We start from the raw sequence: 17,343 nt of genomic DNA, 5'->3' as shown, positions 1-17,343 counted from the left end.
TGTTGCTGAAATCAACCCAGTCATTTTTAAGCCAGTGATTCCACAATCAATGGGTTCACACTCTACAAAGAACAAAACATAAAACCATAGACAAAAGCCAACTCCATCTCTGGCAAAGTGTTCTTACACAAGGATTTTCATCATGTTTTCATTTCTGCCAGGCAGGCTAGGAAACTGCATAATAGAAGTAATTCTTTTTCTGAGCTTCTTCTCTCTGCTGCGGTTGTTAAAAGACTTTGCAAAGTAGAGGTCTTGTACATTTTTTTACTTCACTTTTTGTTTCTTTTTGTATGAGCTCCACAGTCAAACCTCAGGGGTGTACAAGGGTGCATCACTAACACCACTGCAGTGTCCTTGTGGTTGCTGTCTCTGAGGGCTGCAAAATCACAGTGAACAGAGTTTGGCCGAGATGTTACCTGCATTGAGAACAGCTAACCTCACAGAGCCAGAATACATCTTGTTGGCTCAGTTATGCAAGATTTTATTTTGGGAAATATCTACTGAAACCCTACCATGTCTAAACTGGCCTGATTGGTGTGAATCTGCAAACTATGAGAGCATTCATTAATGAATTTACATCTCTTGAAACTCCTAAATGCATTTAACATCGATTGAAACTAGGCATAAAAAAAAAATTCAAATGAAGCGTAGCAAAACAAGAACATTGAGTGTGATTTTTCATCTTTGAAAGTTAGCAGCAAAAAGCACTGACAGTCCAATGAATGGTTGTTTGTCTGTCAATCATCTCTTTTCCTACTTACTTGAAATGGCACCTATTTTAACTTCACCTGAGATGAAATCGTGGTTTGTCTTTGAGTGGTGAGCTGACAGGAGGCAGAAGTAAAAGAGGGTTGAGATCCACTCACCCAACTCCAGGACCCTGCTGTGCCAGCATCTATCCCACATAATTACACTGGGCCACAAATAGAAAGGCACTTTTCTCTCCTCCCCGACCCTCTCCTTTTCTCCTTTATTTGCCACTCAGCAGCAGTTTGCAATGATATGCAGAGCATGGAGGCGGGATGGGGGTATTTAGATGTGAGAAAAGGCAGTTTGTCAGAAATGTTTGGAGCACTGGAGTGATGACAAGAGAATTACAGTAGAAGGACTAAAGGGTTGAACAGCTAATTCTGTGATAGGGGAAGAGGAATGAGAAGAGAAGGCACAGTACATTTGCTTGTGTATGTATGTTGGAATCCATTATGTTTTTTCACATGAGCAAGTGGAAAATAATTGAAAAATCAATGTTTGAATTCTACGGCTTGGATGCACCGCACAAGCACACACTCATCCGAGTAGATGCGATGTGACGGTGGCTGTTGTGTAACCAAGCCCAGTGAGTCATGAGAGGGAGGAATGCGTTGTTGTGATGGTCGGAGGAAGAGGAGGAGGAGGTCTGCCCGGGGAAAGGCTGGCGGAGACAGTCAGATCCGGTAGCAAAGTTATCTGGGAGAGAGAGAAAGAAGCTGGACATTTGGTTTCAGGCCTTGCCTCAACTGCCCGTGGTTGTCTGGACCCCGGACCACAAGTGAGGCGTTAATAAATCAGAGCCTTGATGCAGACATGACTTCGGACAGAAAGAGCATATGTGCTCATAACCACATTCACATGCAAACACATGCATATGTGCAGGCATTAAATGAGTGGAAAATGACGCAGTGTGATAGAAGGAGGTTATCAGGGGCTGCAGGCTGAAATAAGTCAACCATCTTCCTTACACACACACACACAAAAATATACACACACACACACAGAAGCACAAAAATATAAGAAATTGGCTGTAACACTCAAAAACATATGTTGTTTTGCTTTAAAGTGTGGAGCTACTAGAATCACACACAATACATGCCAAGTGCAAAATTATACCTTGTTTGATGTTGTGTGCCTGTGTGTGCATGTTGTGTGACTGTATGTTTATATTGACTTCCCCCTCGCCCTGGGAGCTATTTGTTTTCAGAGGTGCGTAGGCAGTTCTGTTTGTATGTGTTTGTGTGTGCATGTGATACTCGTCTCGTTCATGCGAGCCGAACACATACACACTGCTACGCGCGTTGTCATACATGCCTGAATTCGGGCTCTGCTTCCGTGGCAGTGTTATCATCCAAAGAGGCAAACAGCCAGCCCCTGATTTAATAAGTTGCCTAGGGAGTCACAGAGAGGTGAGGAAGTACTATCAGCTGATAACTGTCCTCCCTGCAAGCCCAGCTTTTTCTCTGATAGCCTTGCCAAGAGAAGACTCAGCTTCTCTCCTCATTTTCTGTGTGTGAATGTGTGTGTGCATGTGTGTTGCCTATGTGAGCAATCTCCCGCCGGCTGCTGCCCACGTGTCTGAAGGCTGCGTCCGTCCCGGGCTGCATCTCTCTTGGTGTCAGACAGACAGCAGTGGAGAGCCCACACATGGCAAAGGCAGGCTTGAACGTAGTGCTAAGGAGCATATGCTCAGAGCTTGAGTCTCTCAGCCCCTCTCTACCCAGCAACCACACACACCCCACGTCATGGCTGCCAATCCTGCCAAGCCACAGAAAGCCATGGGCCAAAGTACTGACATATTCCCCATCTATCACTCTGTTCTGTACCTCAGAGGCCATACAGCAGTATTACCATCATACCAGAACCTTGACACCACTGCTAATTGAAAAAACATGACTATCATGCAACAGCAAAAACAGAAGGAAAAAAAACACCAGGAAAAACTGTTAAGTATTATTTTGACAGTTGTTGTTATTTTGTTGAAGGTGATAGCTTTGCCATGGCAGAAGTTGTAGGTGGAACTGTACCATATATGTCTGGCTGTGCAGTCTTTCTTGGACTTATGTTCATAGAGCCAATTCAGGAGGCAGTGTGTCCTGAAGCATGGTTTTGCCTTGTTTAAAGCAAGGAAAAACAGAAGGGGAGAGATGGTGGGTGATTGTGTAGCGTGTTTGGTTTTCAAGCTGGAGATTTGGAGTTTGCACCCATCGCAGGCATGCAATTCATGCTGGCTTTTATTAAGCATAACCACAATCTTTCCTGAACTATTTTAGTTTTAACACCCTTGACTATGCTGCAGTAGTGTTGGAATGATGAATGTAAGAAGCTTGGCACTAAATCTCAAAAAGACCATCACTGAATGTTATCTAGGTTTTGCAGAATTTGCAAATATTAACTTTCTGGTGAGTGGGTTGTATTTGTCAACAATTTTAGGTGGATGAGGATTCAGCTAATGCAGGTGTTTGTTTTCCAGATAAATTTAAAGTTTTGAATGTCATGCACCACACAGTTTATAATTTGATATTAAACATCTAAAATTTTCATGATTGTATTCTGTTTTTATCATAGTGATGAAGCATTTTTATTTCAATAGTGTAATATATTACTGATTTTTCCCTGTAGCACCAGTCTTTTTGTCTTTCACCTCTTGCCTTCTGTAATTCTACCATCTGTCTTTGCAATCTTGCACAATTTCCTTCCTCCACTTTGAGAAGGAGCTTTTTCTTGACCAATCTTTTACTGTTTCTAAGAATGCCAATGGTGTTATTGTAAGGTCAGTGTTTTTTTTTTTTACCTGTGATGTGCGTCATCACACACCAGTCCGTCTTTACTCACAATGTATATATGTGTGCGTGTGTATGTGTGTGTGTGTGTGCTGCACAAAGGGCTCACATGATAGGCATACTTTGGGGTGGCCATGGTGACCCACAGCTGACACCGATGATTGATCCTGGTGCTGGGATAAGTGCCTGCACACCGCTGAGCGCACTGGTCCACTGAAACTCAGCCAGGCGGAAAATTAGAAATCTCTTCATCCCTGGTCCATTTGAAATGCGATATCGCCCATCTTCCTCTCGCGCAGCGCCTTTCTTCAGCCAATAAATCAGTAATTAAATGATGTGGTTGTGGGTGTGTATGTACATGAGGCAGGGGGCGCGTGTCCTTGGGGATCAGACTTGGCAACTCAGGTGATGGGGGTATTCAGTCTCCAGCAAGACTGCCCATCCCCCACAAACATGTACACCTCCTTATGTCTGCATAAAAACAGAAACACATACTGTTATCCCAGATACGTGCACATGCCCTTTTGAAACCACACACACACACACACACACACACACACACACACACACCCACACACACATCTGAGTCGTACAAAGTGTGTTGGATGTCAGCTGGAGCCGTAATGGTGCCTCTGGTATCAAATGAATCAAAGTCAGACCTCCTCCAAGTGCTGCACCTGACCTCTTAGAAGTCATAAACGCAGCTCCGCTCCGACAGTCACAGCGGCACAGAATTGTTAACATTTCCCGTTGCTTCCTAACTTCCAACATCTATCTCGTTGTGCTTTCCAGGTACGTCAACCCAGGGCAGCCCCCTTCTGGCTTCCCTCCCTGTCCCAGGACGGCCACTACAGCCTCAGCTCGACCTCAAACATCTCCTGCCCTTCAGACTCAATGGATCCTCCCCGCTCAGCCTCTTCCCTAACTTTAACACAGTAAGTCCGATAGCAGACGTCTGTCTTTCTGTTGCTGCTATAATGAAAGTCTCTTGTGGATTAGATTTCATGGAAATAAAGATAAACAGGGATGTAATGGTTGGAAACAATTAATCTATTATTTTTGTCAACAAAGAATTTCAAGGTCTCCGCCAGAGCCTGGTATGCCTGTAAATTACAAAAATAAGTGTAATACGGCAGCTAATTAGAGCTGAAATCCAGCAGAAATATTGTGTAAATAGGTGACTCATCTCACTGAGGAAAAATATTGTGATTATACAGTTTGGTAACATGCTTTTTTGAGCTTGAGAACAAAATGTCTTTTAATATTTTGTCATTTTTCATCTTGTACACTCCTTGAAAATACAAGGTGTTAGGCACCATTAGGCCGGGGGAGTGAGAGTGAAAAACTGAAGCACCTGGAAAAATATCACTCAGTCGTTGAGCACTGTATCGATCAGGAACCCCCAACAGACATATTATATTAACATAAGTTTATACTCTAGCAAGACAAGTGTATTGCCTTTATGGGGTAATGGTCAATACTGTGATCTACATACTTCATACATTTTGTGGTTGTATTCCACATCATGCTGTTTTTTTATTAAAAGACAGGTCTATAAAATCATGTCTTTAATTTTAGCTACACTGCCTTTCACCATATCTCTGTGCCTTACGCTTGGAATGCTTATCTTTATTCAAGCAGTGTTTTACCTCTGAGCCATGCTGTTGTCACCTCACTATCAGCATTTCTGCACACACGTCTCTTATAACTTTGTTTCGAACGTCAGCAACAAACTGTTCAGTTTTCAAGCTTCTTAGCTCTGATACTTAACTTACCTCAGTGCTTGGAATTAAAGGCTTGAATCTTTGATCCTTTACTTACTAGAGCTATACCCATTGTCATTTTGTGTGTGTGTGTGTAGGCACCTCTGATTTCTTTGATCCTAGTTTTACGTGTGTGTGTGTGTGTGTTTGTATGTGTGTGTGTGTGTGTGTGTGGGTGCGTGTGCGTGTGCGTGTGCGTCTGTGCATGCGTGCGTGTGCATGTGTGTGTTCATTTTCCTCATCCCACACTATGAAACTGTCTGCAGTTCTGTGGTCTGTAAATGAAACATAAGCCAGAGCTTTCGCTCCAGCATACACTTAACACCTTTTCAAACCAAGCAAAAAAAGGTAGCATGAGAGAGAGAGGGAGAGAGGGAGAGAGAGAGAGAGCCACACAGTCATCTGGCTGGCTGGTTTTTACAGTGGAAGACATGTGTGAGGGGGTGGATGAGACATAAACGTGCACTGTACGATGTGCATGTGTGTATGTAGGGGGTCTCAAACCTGCAATGTGAAAAGTGCTGTTTATTCATTTGTTAAGCCACCCACTGTTTTGGGTCACGGTGTCGCCTATACTGCCTTATGGAGGACTGAGCATGCCTAGAAGCTAATTCCTCAAACACTCTTGTGTATTTATATTAGTGGTGAAGGCAGTAGAGCAAGGTCTCTGGTCACTGTTTTGTCTATGTTTTGCTTATGTTTCAATTGCTCTTTCTATTCTCAAACCAACGTCTGTGCCTCAAAGCTCTTTTCAAGCCTTCATGTTGTCTGATAAAAATAATAGTCATTTATGGAAACTCACAGTAAACACACTTTGCTTCTTATTTAGAAAAAAAGTCAAGGTAGAAACATTAGTAACAGTTATTGTTGAAGAAAACTGCAGCAGATTAATAATAAATGCAGCAAGTTCATACAGAAGAAATCATATTTATGTAGTTGCAAAGATATTCAGTCAGCCATTGTTAAGTGGAATGCAAATCGCAGTAGAACGTGGAGTCTACTGCAGCCAGAATGCAGAAATTATGATAACCGCGGAAATAACATCAAATCAGTGTCGCTTCAGTCCCGGGAGGAGATGATTAGCCTCTATAACACACAGTCTGACAGCGCAGCTCTGGCATTAATCACAAAGTCCATTCAACAGGGAGCCCCAGGTTCTCTCAGCCCTGATAAGGCACACGTTGTTCAGGACGTGTGCAGGCGGGAAGATGAATGCACCTGTCTCCAAAACTAAATATCCTCCGGTTCCCCTGGTGCCTCTTCTTACATCCCCCCCCCCCCCCCCCCCCCACCCCCACACCTCACTCTCTCCTCGTCTCTTGTTGTGACTCCTTCTCCATCTCTCTCTCTCTCTCTCTCTCTCTCTCTCTCTCTCTCTCTCTCTCTCACTCTCTCTCTCTCTTGCCCCCTCTCTCTCTCTCTCTCTGTCTACGTTGAAACCCCATCACGGACTCAGCTGCCTGGTGCAGGATAAGTTCTGTCTGCACTAGGATGGCGGGGGAGGACGGTGGGCTTGGACAAAAGACGCATTTATAGCAGTCGGTTCAGGATGGCTGCGGACAGACAATGGGCACATTCTTCAGCTCCTAAAACAAATAGCTGTGTGCAGCCTGCCCTGCTAAGGTGGACAGAGGCCGGCAGGAGTGGGAGAGCTAGGTTTCCATGGTCGGGCTTCGACTTGTGAAGGGAAAAGTCAGTTGCTCCCAGAGGTAGCGTTGAGTCATGTAGAAGAGACCAAAATAAAACAACAAAGGCAAAGAAAACCCTTAGGGAGAGATGTACCTCCAGCGTGGAGGTTTCAGTGTCAGGTGTGTTTATATTCCCTCTCACACCTGGCCTTGAGAAGTCTGTAGTAAACAGACTCCAGTCTTGCAGAGGATTCAGCTGCCTGGACATGGTGCAACTTGGTGTGTGTGTGTGTGTGTGTGTGTGTGTGTGTGTGTGTGTGTGTGTGGTATGGAAGGAGCGTGTATCAGAAAGAAAGCAAAGCAATGTGCCATCCTCACCATCATCAATATCCCAACACCCCTTGATCTCTAGGCAACTGGGACTGTCAGCACCGCCTCTGGCTCCAGCGAATGTATTTGTCTTATACTCGGTATGGGAAGAGTGATCTCTCCAGCCGTCCTGTGACCCTTCTCTCATGCAAGCAGGGTTGTGGACTGAGCCAGGCCTTGTGCCAGCCTGGGGAGAAATCCTAGGTGATTGTTATATGTGATACCATACTGAAGGTTGCTGCAGTGAGATCAGCTGTCATCATGAATGCAGACCTTCTAATGAAGCCTTGGCTTTCATTCTGCTGTTTATAGTTTGCCGTTCAGGGACTCTTTGCAGTCTCTTCACAGACAGTTAAAACTGTAGCCTCCATTCAAAACCCTTTTCAGAAACACTTCCCCCAGGGCTGCAATGACTCCCAGTGTCATTCTCTACATGCAATAAAATACTCGACCTGCATTAAAATACAGGCTGTAGCTCAGTTTGTAACAAGATGACGGTGTTGTAATGACTTTTGACTGTTTGTTTGGAGAGTGACATGAAGACTTTCTGCTGAAACACACAAGGCACGGACAAGATGTGTCACATAGGCAGGGTGGAGCAGGGTTTTCTTCACCTCTGTCTCCATCACTGCATGCATATTGAGTTTGTTATGCAGAGTTTAGAAGTAATGGATATATTAACTGGGTTATTTTAACCACACGGTCATGAATACACATTGATTGATTTTTAATGTGCAATGTAAAAAACAAAAGCAAAAACACAAGGTTACACTGCTGCATTGCATTGCCTCTGGTACAATGAGATTTATTTAAAATATTTTTAAACAGTTTTGCTCAGTTCTATGTATTTTCTACTTGTTGGAGGGCTGCATAGCCACACATAGAGAAAGAAAAACAGTTCAGACGCATAAAATAATTGATATGAATATCAAACTCTGAAGTTAAAACTTAAAATATAGCTACAATTAATTAATACTTCAAACTGTTACTTAATAATGTCTACAAACTGATAGCTGGAAGAAAAGCACCAGATAACTGTACCGGCATTATCTATAGCAGCGTCTGGCTGTCACAGAATAAGTCACAATTTAATTGTTAATTATTGAAAGAACAGAACTGTCAAAAAGGAGCAATAAAAAGAGCCGTAGCCTGCAGAATATGTTTTAATAAAATATTGCTTATTTAGTTTGTCTGATGTCTTTTTCAGTCTAATGATGATTTTGTAGGAGACACACAGCTGTGTCATATTCTCCTGACGGAGCTGAGCCGTACTGAAAAGCCTCTGTTAGTGTCGTATTGTTCCTGTTCTAGTAGTTTTCCAGATCGGTTGTATTACAACTAAAACTGTTTATTTTCCCATAAGATCAGATGACCAATCAATAATCACATTTGATCACAGTGGTGTTGCCATCCAATGAAAAAACTTCCGCACAGGATACACCTGTCGTTCCTCATTCTAAGGCCTACGATGATGATGTGGGGGATCGATATCCGAGTCACAACCAGAGGACAGAGGAGACAGGATGCGAGGAAGCGTTAGCTCAATTAAAAGCATCCTATATATCTTAAGAGATTTCCTGGTTAAATAAAAGCTGAGAAAAAGCTGAAAAATAATTTAACACTTTTAAAAATTAAACATCAAGGTCATCACTCCTGGAAAATATGACTTCAAAAGTGAGTGAGGAGTAGACATAATATGAAAAACATCAGTGTTTTTCATATAAAGATGCATGAAGAGATTTGCTGCTCAGGTTAAAGTGGGGCGGAGCTGTGCTGTGAATAAACTGAGGTCACCAATCTGAATGCGTCATTAGGAATATTTTCCTGCCCTAACAGGTGAAACTAAAGACTGAGGCAGATGTCAATGAAGCACATTTTGTACACACCTCTGCAATCCTGAGAAGTCACCTAATCAGGCAAATAAGTGAAAACACCTGTGTGACATTGTCATTAAAAGCTAACAAAATCTTTTAGTCAGTATTTCAAGGACTGTTTTTTAGGTGTTACTTGTAGTTATCTCTTCTGTAGTCATGTAAATATCAGTACTGTTGTAATACTACTAACAGTTATTCAGTTATAAAGTGAACTCAAACCATTACTGTAGGACTGATGAAAGTGTGATTCATCTTTCAAAGGGGCTGTATTTTGAGGTCCTCTATTTAGTTCTGGTTATCTTTTCAGTTATCCACCACACAATAGAAGCATTGTGTGGTGGATAACCTTGATTCATCCACTCTCAATAACAATTTTCTGAAGGCCTAAAGACACATTTTCTATCATTCAGTAGCCGTCCTCTGCTTAAAAATATGCAATACACCTGAATTTATTTCCTTACAGTCGCATCACTTTTGAGCATTGTTGTGGAAGTGCACCGGCAGCACAAGTACCATAATTAGCTGGCACGCTGTATAGTTTGATAAGAACCAAAGCCGAAGTACGGCAGCTCGTCATGTTGCTTCATGCATGTAGATGAAACAGCCACTGATATCAGCAAAGTCATGCACAAAGCTCAGAGTCTATCACACAATGTCCTTGTAGGCACAAACTGAGATATTCCCTTCACATCACAACCTCATGATAATTTATAGTGAACTTTTCTGTTGTTTCATATTTATGCTGCAAACCTGCTCAGCTGTCACACTTGTCTCTTTGTTCTTATTTTGTATTATAAGGTTTTGTTTTAATACACCATGAGGAGCAGAACACCCCTTGAGCAGATATGGGTACTCTTTTTGATAATAACATCATATTAAGTGTGTTATTCAGTGCACTCCTAGAATTATTTGATGATTTCTGAATTTTCAATTTACCTGTGTGCCCTACTTTCATTTTCCCTCAATGTCATTCAACAGCTCTCATAGAGAGTATGTGAGCATGTTACCTTTCAGTAGTTATGATGTGTTTAAATATCACTTTGAATGGCTTCATGTATTGATGAATCGAGCAATTCAGATACATCACTGCAGGGTCAAGGTGACTGTGACTGACATTCTGGTCAGTGCCTACAGTCTCATTTACATCAAAACTTCTTCATTCTGTTTTCATGATTTACTCTTTGGTGTCAATACATTTCTCAGCAATGGTGCCAAATGTTGAAAATGCCCCCACTAATTACTAGTTTTTCTTGGTTGCTAAAACACATTTCTTGAAATTATGCTCCATTTCCAGAAACTTTAAATACAAATGCATAACTTCAAACTCCCATGTCAAAATAAAACTCTCCATCCAAAACCATGTAATCTTACATTTAAACCAAACTTTGCCTTCAGACATCACACAAAAGCAATCAAACACTACAAAACAGCTATTACACACTGGTGAGATCAATTTCAAACACTAGCATAAAAACCTGTTACTGCAGTGAATATTCAAACTTTTTATTTCCTCACCATACTTAAAATAAACTGAAACTGAGTGAAAAAGAAAATGTAATGTAAAAATATGCAGCTCATAACAAAAGTAGAATACTATGTATTACCAATATAAAACAATTTGTGACTTAAGAGTTAATGATTTGAGCATATGAGTGACAAAAGGGGAACAGTGTTTAAAGTCTTGGGAAATAGGGTCTGTCTTTTAGTAGATGGTGTCATGCTTTGGGAAGTTTAGTTAATAGACTCAGTTATAGTGTGTAAGTAACTCAGGGGAAAACTGAGCTAAACACCAAAACATGATATTTGTCACTAACAGCTGAAATGATATCCCCTGTTACACTCTTCTGTTGCTGCTGGAAATATCTGGATGTGATGTTGTTTTATCCTCTGATGTATTAGAGGACACTTTATAACAAGAATGGCCAAACTGAAGATTGAATCTCTGTCTAGCTGGGGAGCAACTTCACCTCACCTCTGAGGCGAGGTTGTTCTGTTGCAAAGAAATTTTGTCATTTGGGAGAATAACATTGTATAGAACTAATGTTGTTTGTACTGGTCTTTTTTTTTCTTTCTGTCTCTCAGATGGATCCTGTCCAGAAGGCAGTGATCAACCACACATTTGGTGTCCCGCAGCCCCTCAAGAAGAAACAGATTATATCCTGCAACATTTGCCACCTGCGCTTTAACTCAACGGTAAGAAATGTTTTAGTGGTTTTATGCCGTGGTTTGTATGAAGAAGATGGAGAAATTGATGGACAATAAGAGAGAGAAAGTGATGGCACACAGTAATTTAGGACATGAAAGCAATTTATAACAAAAAGTGAGTCAAGCCTCATAGAATAACATCTCTTTGTTTTGTGCCTCTGCTATAATTTTGAATGTTGGTTCTTAAAAATATGGTCTAAAATTACCCGAGCTCTTATCATCCACACTGACGCTTTGTGTTTGTGTCTACTGTGCACGGCTTTGTGTGCATCTTTGTGTGTATATGCAAAGCCTAAACTGTTTGTGTACCCGTCACTGCAAATATATGTACCTTTTTAAATCAAAAGTTATGTTTTTTTTTTAGTTTTGTGTGTGTGAAAGTTTGGTTGGTTTCCTTTTAGTGAAATCTTTATGTATGTGTTTGTGTGTGTGTGTGTGTATGTGTATGTGTGTGTTGTTTTGGTATGAGGGATTAGACAGCAGGGAGAGCTGCCATTTATCAGCAAAGAGCAGAAACAATCAGCAGCCCCAACAGGAAGCAGCTCTCAGCTTCTCGTTCCATTTCTCCCATCCTTGCCACCTCTATCACACACTCACACAAACACACACACACACACACACACACACACACACACACACACACACATTGCATTCAAACATGCAGACAATCTCTATCTCTCTCTCTCTCTCTCTCACTCTCTCTCTCTCTCTCTCTCCCTCTCTCTCTCTCTCTCTCTCTCTCTCTCTCTCTCTCTCTCTCTTTCTCTCTCACACACGCGCGCAAATATCTCATGACATTTCATGCATATTCACATAAACAAATACATAATAGTCCAGAATGCCTTAAGACATCTCAGGTCTGGGCACAGTAAAACAAACACACACACACAGACACACACATTTTTGGACTCCATCTTCAAAGAAGGGCTGAGGCACAGGAGACAGGGAGCTGAGGGGGGAAGAGGAGCCGCAGACGTGCTCTTCACACACTAGAGCAAATCCCATTCCCTGCCTCCACACATTGACTTAAAGAGGAGTGTCAGCTCTGACTGTAGCTTTATCTGTCTCTCTGAGAGTATGAATACCTTCCATGCACCCTCCTCAGAGTTTGCTCAGATATTATACCAAGTTAACCTTATGCATAATGCTCAAATGGGAAATAACTAAGGGTCCTCTTCTGCTCAGTATAGCACAAATTGGCCTTAAAGAGCTATTTAGGATGAGATAGATTTTTTTTTAACTGAACTTCAGCAGATTAAATCTCACCTAGCTACAGTGACGTGGAGGTGTACTCCAGGAAAGGTCACTACTGTGGGGTCTGCTTACAGGTGCACAAGGGCCCATTTGAGACCATACATGTATGTGTGCCCTAATGGGGACAGATCTGTGCTTCATTTTTGTGTTCTGACTAATAATAGCCCTGCACAAAAAAGGTTGCCCCTACATTTGTTTGAATGGAACTCATCTGTGGACGCTCAGGCAAAAAAACAAAGTGTTGTCTGGTCAAAAACTTTTTCGCTGGAACGCAACATGCCATCCAGCAAGGCACTGCATCAGCCAACCAAATCCATGCAGATGCAGCTTCTTGGAAGAGTACTCTGTAACTTGAGAGCCATATCTCAAGTGTTTACCTTGTAATCGTCCCAACGAACGATAAAATTATTGCTGCTGTAATCATTTTCCAAAGCAGTAAAAACCCATAATATTGTGAACAGCTGTGCAGCGTTTTGGTGTCTGATTATCCTTCATAGTCATGGGTCTGTGACTATCAACTGTACTTTCTACATTTTATCTCCCTTACAGTCATTTAATGCAGGGCTGTTTTCAGTCTACACACCAATTTAATTTCACACCATAGCTTGGTGGTAATGTTTGGTAATGGTCCAAATGCCCTCTGGTTGTCCCTAGAAGTTGTTCAGCCTTTCTGACATGAAACATAAATGCCCTGTCCAAACAAAACAGGGCATTTTGTCAGATACTTTATTTATTGTTTATTTCAATGATGGTTTCTGCTCCTCAGATGACTCACAACACTAAAGGATACTCACCTAAAAATATTCTTCTTAATTACATATAAGATAATGTTTTGAGCCCCAATTGGTTCTCTGTACCAAGAGGTTGTTTAAATGTTGCGATCCCTAGAGGCTGATAGATTGTCCTTTTAATATTAATTATCGTATAGAGGGAAGAAATCTAAAGATACTACATGTTATAAGTCCATTTTTAGGACTCGCATCTGTAAAAGCAAGAGAAAAGTCCACACACTGCAGCTCCCATTGCAGGTACATTTAATAGGACGTTTCAAGCTTACTGCTCTTCTGCACTTGGGTCTGGACATAATCATTAATTAAAGTGGGGATTCTTAAACTCTTGCACCTGCTAAAATGTTTTACCATATTACACATTATACATTGTCGTAATAGAATAGAACATAATTGAAGTGTTTTGCAGTGAAAAACATCCTAGACACATCTGTGACTCTCAATTTTGGTAAAGGCCATATTCTTTTTTACATCCATCCATATTGTTAGTGACTCTAGGCCTGCTGTTCATCAGCTTGCACAATCAACAGAGGCAGCTCAATGATTGTTAAATTAAGCAAACCACCTGGAAGATCCACTCAATTTTTATGTCTTTGTTGTTATTTTTGCTTCAAGCTAGTAGTTATTGGATGACACGATTCAACATCATATCATTGCAATCATGGAGGGGGCGGTGGGGTAGGGGAAGGGGGGGGTTCCACAACCCCTCAATGTTTACTTTGATCACTGGACAAACAGGAATCCCCTTAGAAGAGAACTGTATCTCCCCGTAGTCCTGCTGCTTGAGGTGGTGATGTGAAAACCAAAGCTCATTTCACACCTTGTCCCTCTGCTTCCACTGAGACTCAGTTGGATGGAGGGACTGGTGGTGGGGGAAGGCGTTGGCTGAATTCGTCACATCACGCAAATCTCTGAAGCCTTTTCACAGCAGATCAGTCACATGATGCACTGAGGTATTAGAGTTGTTATCACAGATGCTTTGACAGCCACATTATTTATAGGCTTCCATTATATTGCACCATTAGGCTCGCTAATGTGAAGTGTACATGTTTAACTCCTGCTGGTGTTTACAGAGAGCTAACACATGAGACTGGTGCCAGCAATGTACTGTAATGTGTCTGTAACCTTTTATCTTCACACTAAACAACGCACCAGCAGTCATCTTTTTATTGCTTATGGGACTTAATGTATTGTTGATGCTCAGATAATCAGAGAAATCCATATTGCGCTTTCAATAAAAGAGTCTTGCGGTGTTTGCAACTCCCTTTGTCATTTCTGTAAGGATGTATTCCTCACTTCAGAGTCCTTCAAAGAATGGTCCAGTCTCTTCGCTCAGGTTGTTTGGTGCCTGAGGATTTGCATGATTTATTTCTCGAAGAAGCGTTAACTGGATGAGAGCTCGGAAGGAAACATTGCTGTCTTGAAGCAATAACTGCACCACATCTTACTCTACATATCAAAACAAACATAACACCTAATTTAATCTTAATCATTATTTCTTAATCGTCCCATTTATAAAATATGGAGGGTACATTCTGTAGACATTGCCAGTATTACTTAGTATTGTGGACAAGTGTACATTTTTCACACTTTGGACATGATTTAAAACAAAACTCTTTATTTAAACATGGCTCTTCTGTTTTTATTTAATGTATCTGGGTTCTACTCCTGCTCCTTCCCTCTATAACTGTCTTATCCAGACCGGGAGCTAATGAGAGCTGATCCCCGGAGGTTGTTTTACCTTTTAATGAGTGATCTCTGTATTGATTTCCTTGCTATTTCTATGTATCAACGCTTGCTCTGACAACAGGGGCTTTGTTCTTGGATTTGAACGGGGCCGTGAGAATGATGAGAACGTTAAAGGTACATCCTGATCCACCCAGACGGAAATTTGCACAAATGTGTTTAATTGCTGCATCGCAATCAGTCAGAATGTTTTGATTGTGATATGTGGGTTTGTGTGCTCGTGAATGCGCTCAAATGTGTGTGACATTAGTATGTATTGCCATATGTGTCTAGGATTTGCAGAGGCTGACTCTCACAGTGCACAATAATTGGGTAGTTGTGGAGATGGGATCCTCTCTCTTGTAGCATATTACACATGCAATTATACCTCTGGACTCCCAATGTGCCAGCGCTGTTATCAGGTGGAAACAGACTCTCCTCTTTGCAGCTTGTGTATGTCTGCGAGAGAGCAAATATTCAGGCGCACATTTTAACATTTAATGCACGTGGGCTCGTCTTTCCGGCAGATAATGTGTTGAGTGAAACACTCCTTTCTGCTTTTCTATGCTAACCTGGTTTCCTCTCATTTTCCTGCAGAACCAAGCAGAGGCCCACTACAAAGGCCACAAGCACGCCCGGAAGCTTAAAGCCATGGAGGCCCAGAAGAACAGGCAACGACGAGCCGGGGAAGCCTTATCCGCAGGAAGGGAGCGAGAACGAGATAGAGAGCGGGAACGAGAGCGGGACAGGAGCAAGACGGTTATGTCTGAGGCGGCTCTCCCTGCACTCATGGATACAAGCTTAGTGGAGGGAACAAGTACGTAAACTGACAGAGAGATTGGAGGAAGGTTACAGCACAAGCATGCTATTTGTAGCCAATCCGTCTCCACCTCTCACCACCTTCTTGATGATTATTCTATCGCACTGTGGTTCCTTACGTCCTCTAATTCCCCCTTTCACTCCATATCATCTTTATAAAACCCCCCTCCACCAATCCTTCTCTTCACTCTCACATCACTGACAGCTTGCACTGTCTTCCCTTATCTTTCCCCCTCTCTCTCTGCCATTATGTTATACTTTGAGATTACATCTTCTGTACACCTTATCCCTTACCCTCTCTCCCTCCTATCCCTACCATGTTTCTGTGCATTCAAACCTCAGCAGTTTAAACCCACATATCCTCCCCCAAACCTATCTGACCCGGCCTTCTGTCTCTGCGCTTTGTGATGGATTGAGGGCTCCAAAGGCTGAAGAAATGTTGTGTAAATAAAGAGACAAACTAAGATCAATTGGAGCTTCTGGGGGAATTTTTACCCCCTATGCCTCTTAATTTCCACTGCTTGACTCTTCCTTGATCCCTGCTGCCCTCTGCTATCTATCTCGGTTGGAGAGGGTATTTGCAGAACCAGAATTGGTGTATTTGTGTAGCATGAAAAGAATGACACATTGGGCTGGCTGAATTGAGAGGGAGTAAAATAGTGGTGAGAGAGTTTTCATTTGTGCAGCTGTCAAATAAAGTTGAAAGAAATCAAAGGCAGTCATCTCTCCTTACAAGAAGTTGGAATGTTTTCCCATTTGTGGTGTAAATATAGACATTTTATAAAGAAAGAGAGAGTGCACTGGTTTTCTTTCAGCTGAACATGAATGTTGACTTTTCCATGAGTCAGGGCTGCAACCTTAGCTTGAAGAGCATGAATTGGTCCAATGGCATTTTGACGGCAGACTGAACCCATTACCTTCTCATGTTGCACTTGTCTGGGTCCAAACTTTTCATTTACCCATCCAAAGTGATGGGAGTAAAGGGGCGGCAGAGCGGTTTCCCCCCAACCCCCCCTTTTCTCTCTGCGACTTTCTTACTTCATCCTCCTCTTCACTTCCTCTGCCCCAGAGAAGATCACTATCTGAGCAGAATTTCAAAATGCGCTTGGATGCTAGACGGAATATCAGAGAAGAGATATGACGGTTTGGGAAAAGGAGGGGAGACAGTCTGTACTTTATCCCCGCTCATAGGCATAATCATGTGCACGTGGACACATTCACACGCGCGCACTTTTCTGCCTGGAGCACTAAGAGTCTCCTTCAGAAAGGAGAAAGTGGACAAAAGACTGGGAGCCTGATAACGCTCTCATCAAATCTCATTTTAATATTCCGCTGTTGCAAAGGAGAGCTCTGAAAGGGGGAAGCAGCAGCAGAGACGAAACGAG

At 42.1% G+C, this 17,343-nt stretch overlaps 1 protein-coding gene across 1 annotated transcript in view; it reads left to right on the top strand.

Annotated features, from left to right (window-relative positions):
- The window catches only part of znf385c (zinc finger protein 385C), a 76,539-nt gene that overhangs the window by 50,207 nt on the left and 8,989 nt on the right, over window positions 1-17,343 (top strand). The window contains exons 2-4 of the mRNA XM_053338422.1: window positions 4,326-4,468; window positions 11,250-11,360; window positions 15,737-15,956. Of these exons, the coding sequence (XP_053194397.1) occupies window positions 4,326-4,468; window positions 11,250-11,360; window positions 15,737-15,956 (474 nt within the window). The remainder of the gene's footprint in view (window positions 1-4,325; window positions 4,469-11,249; window positions 11,361-15,736; window positions 15,957-17,343) is intronic.

This window comes from Scomber japonicus, chromosome 18 (assembly GCF_027409825.1).
Source record: "Scomber japonicus isolate fScoJap1 chromosome 18, fScoJap1.pri, whole genome shotgun sequence".
NCBI classification, from domain to species: Eukaryota; Metazoa; Chordata; class Actinopteri; order Scombriformes; family Scombridae; genus Scomber; species Scomber japonicus.
The sequence above is the reverse complement of the archived record's forward strand: the minus strand, read 5'-3'. Positions and strand labels throughout refer to the sequence as shown.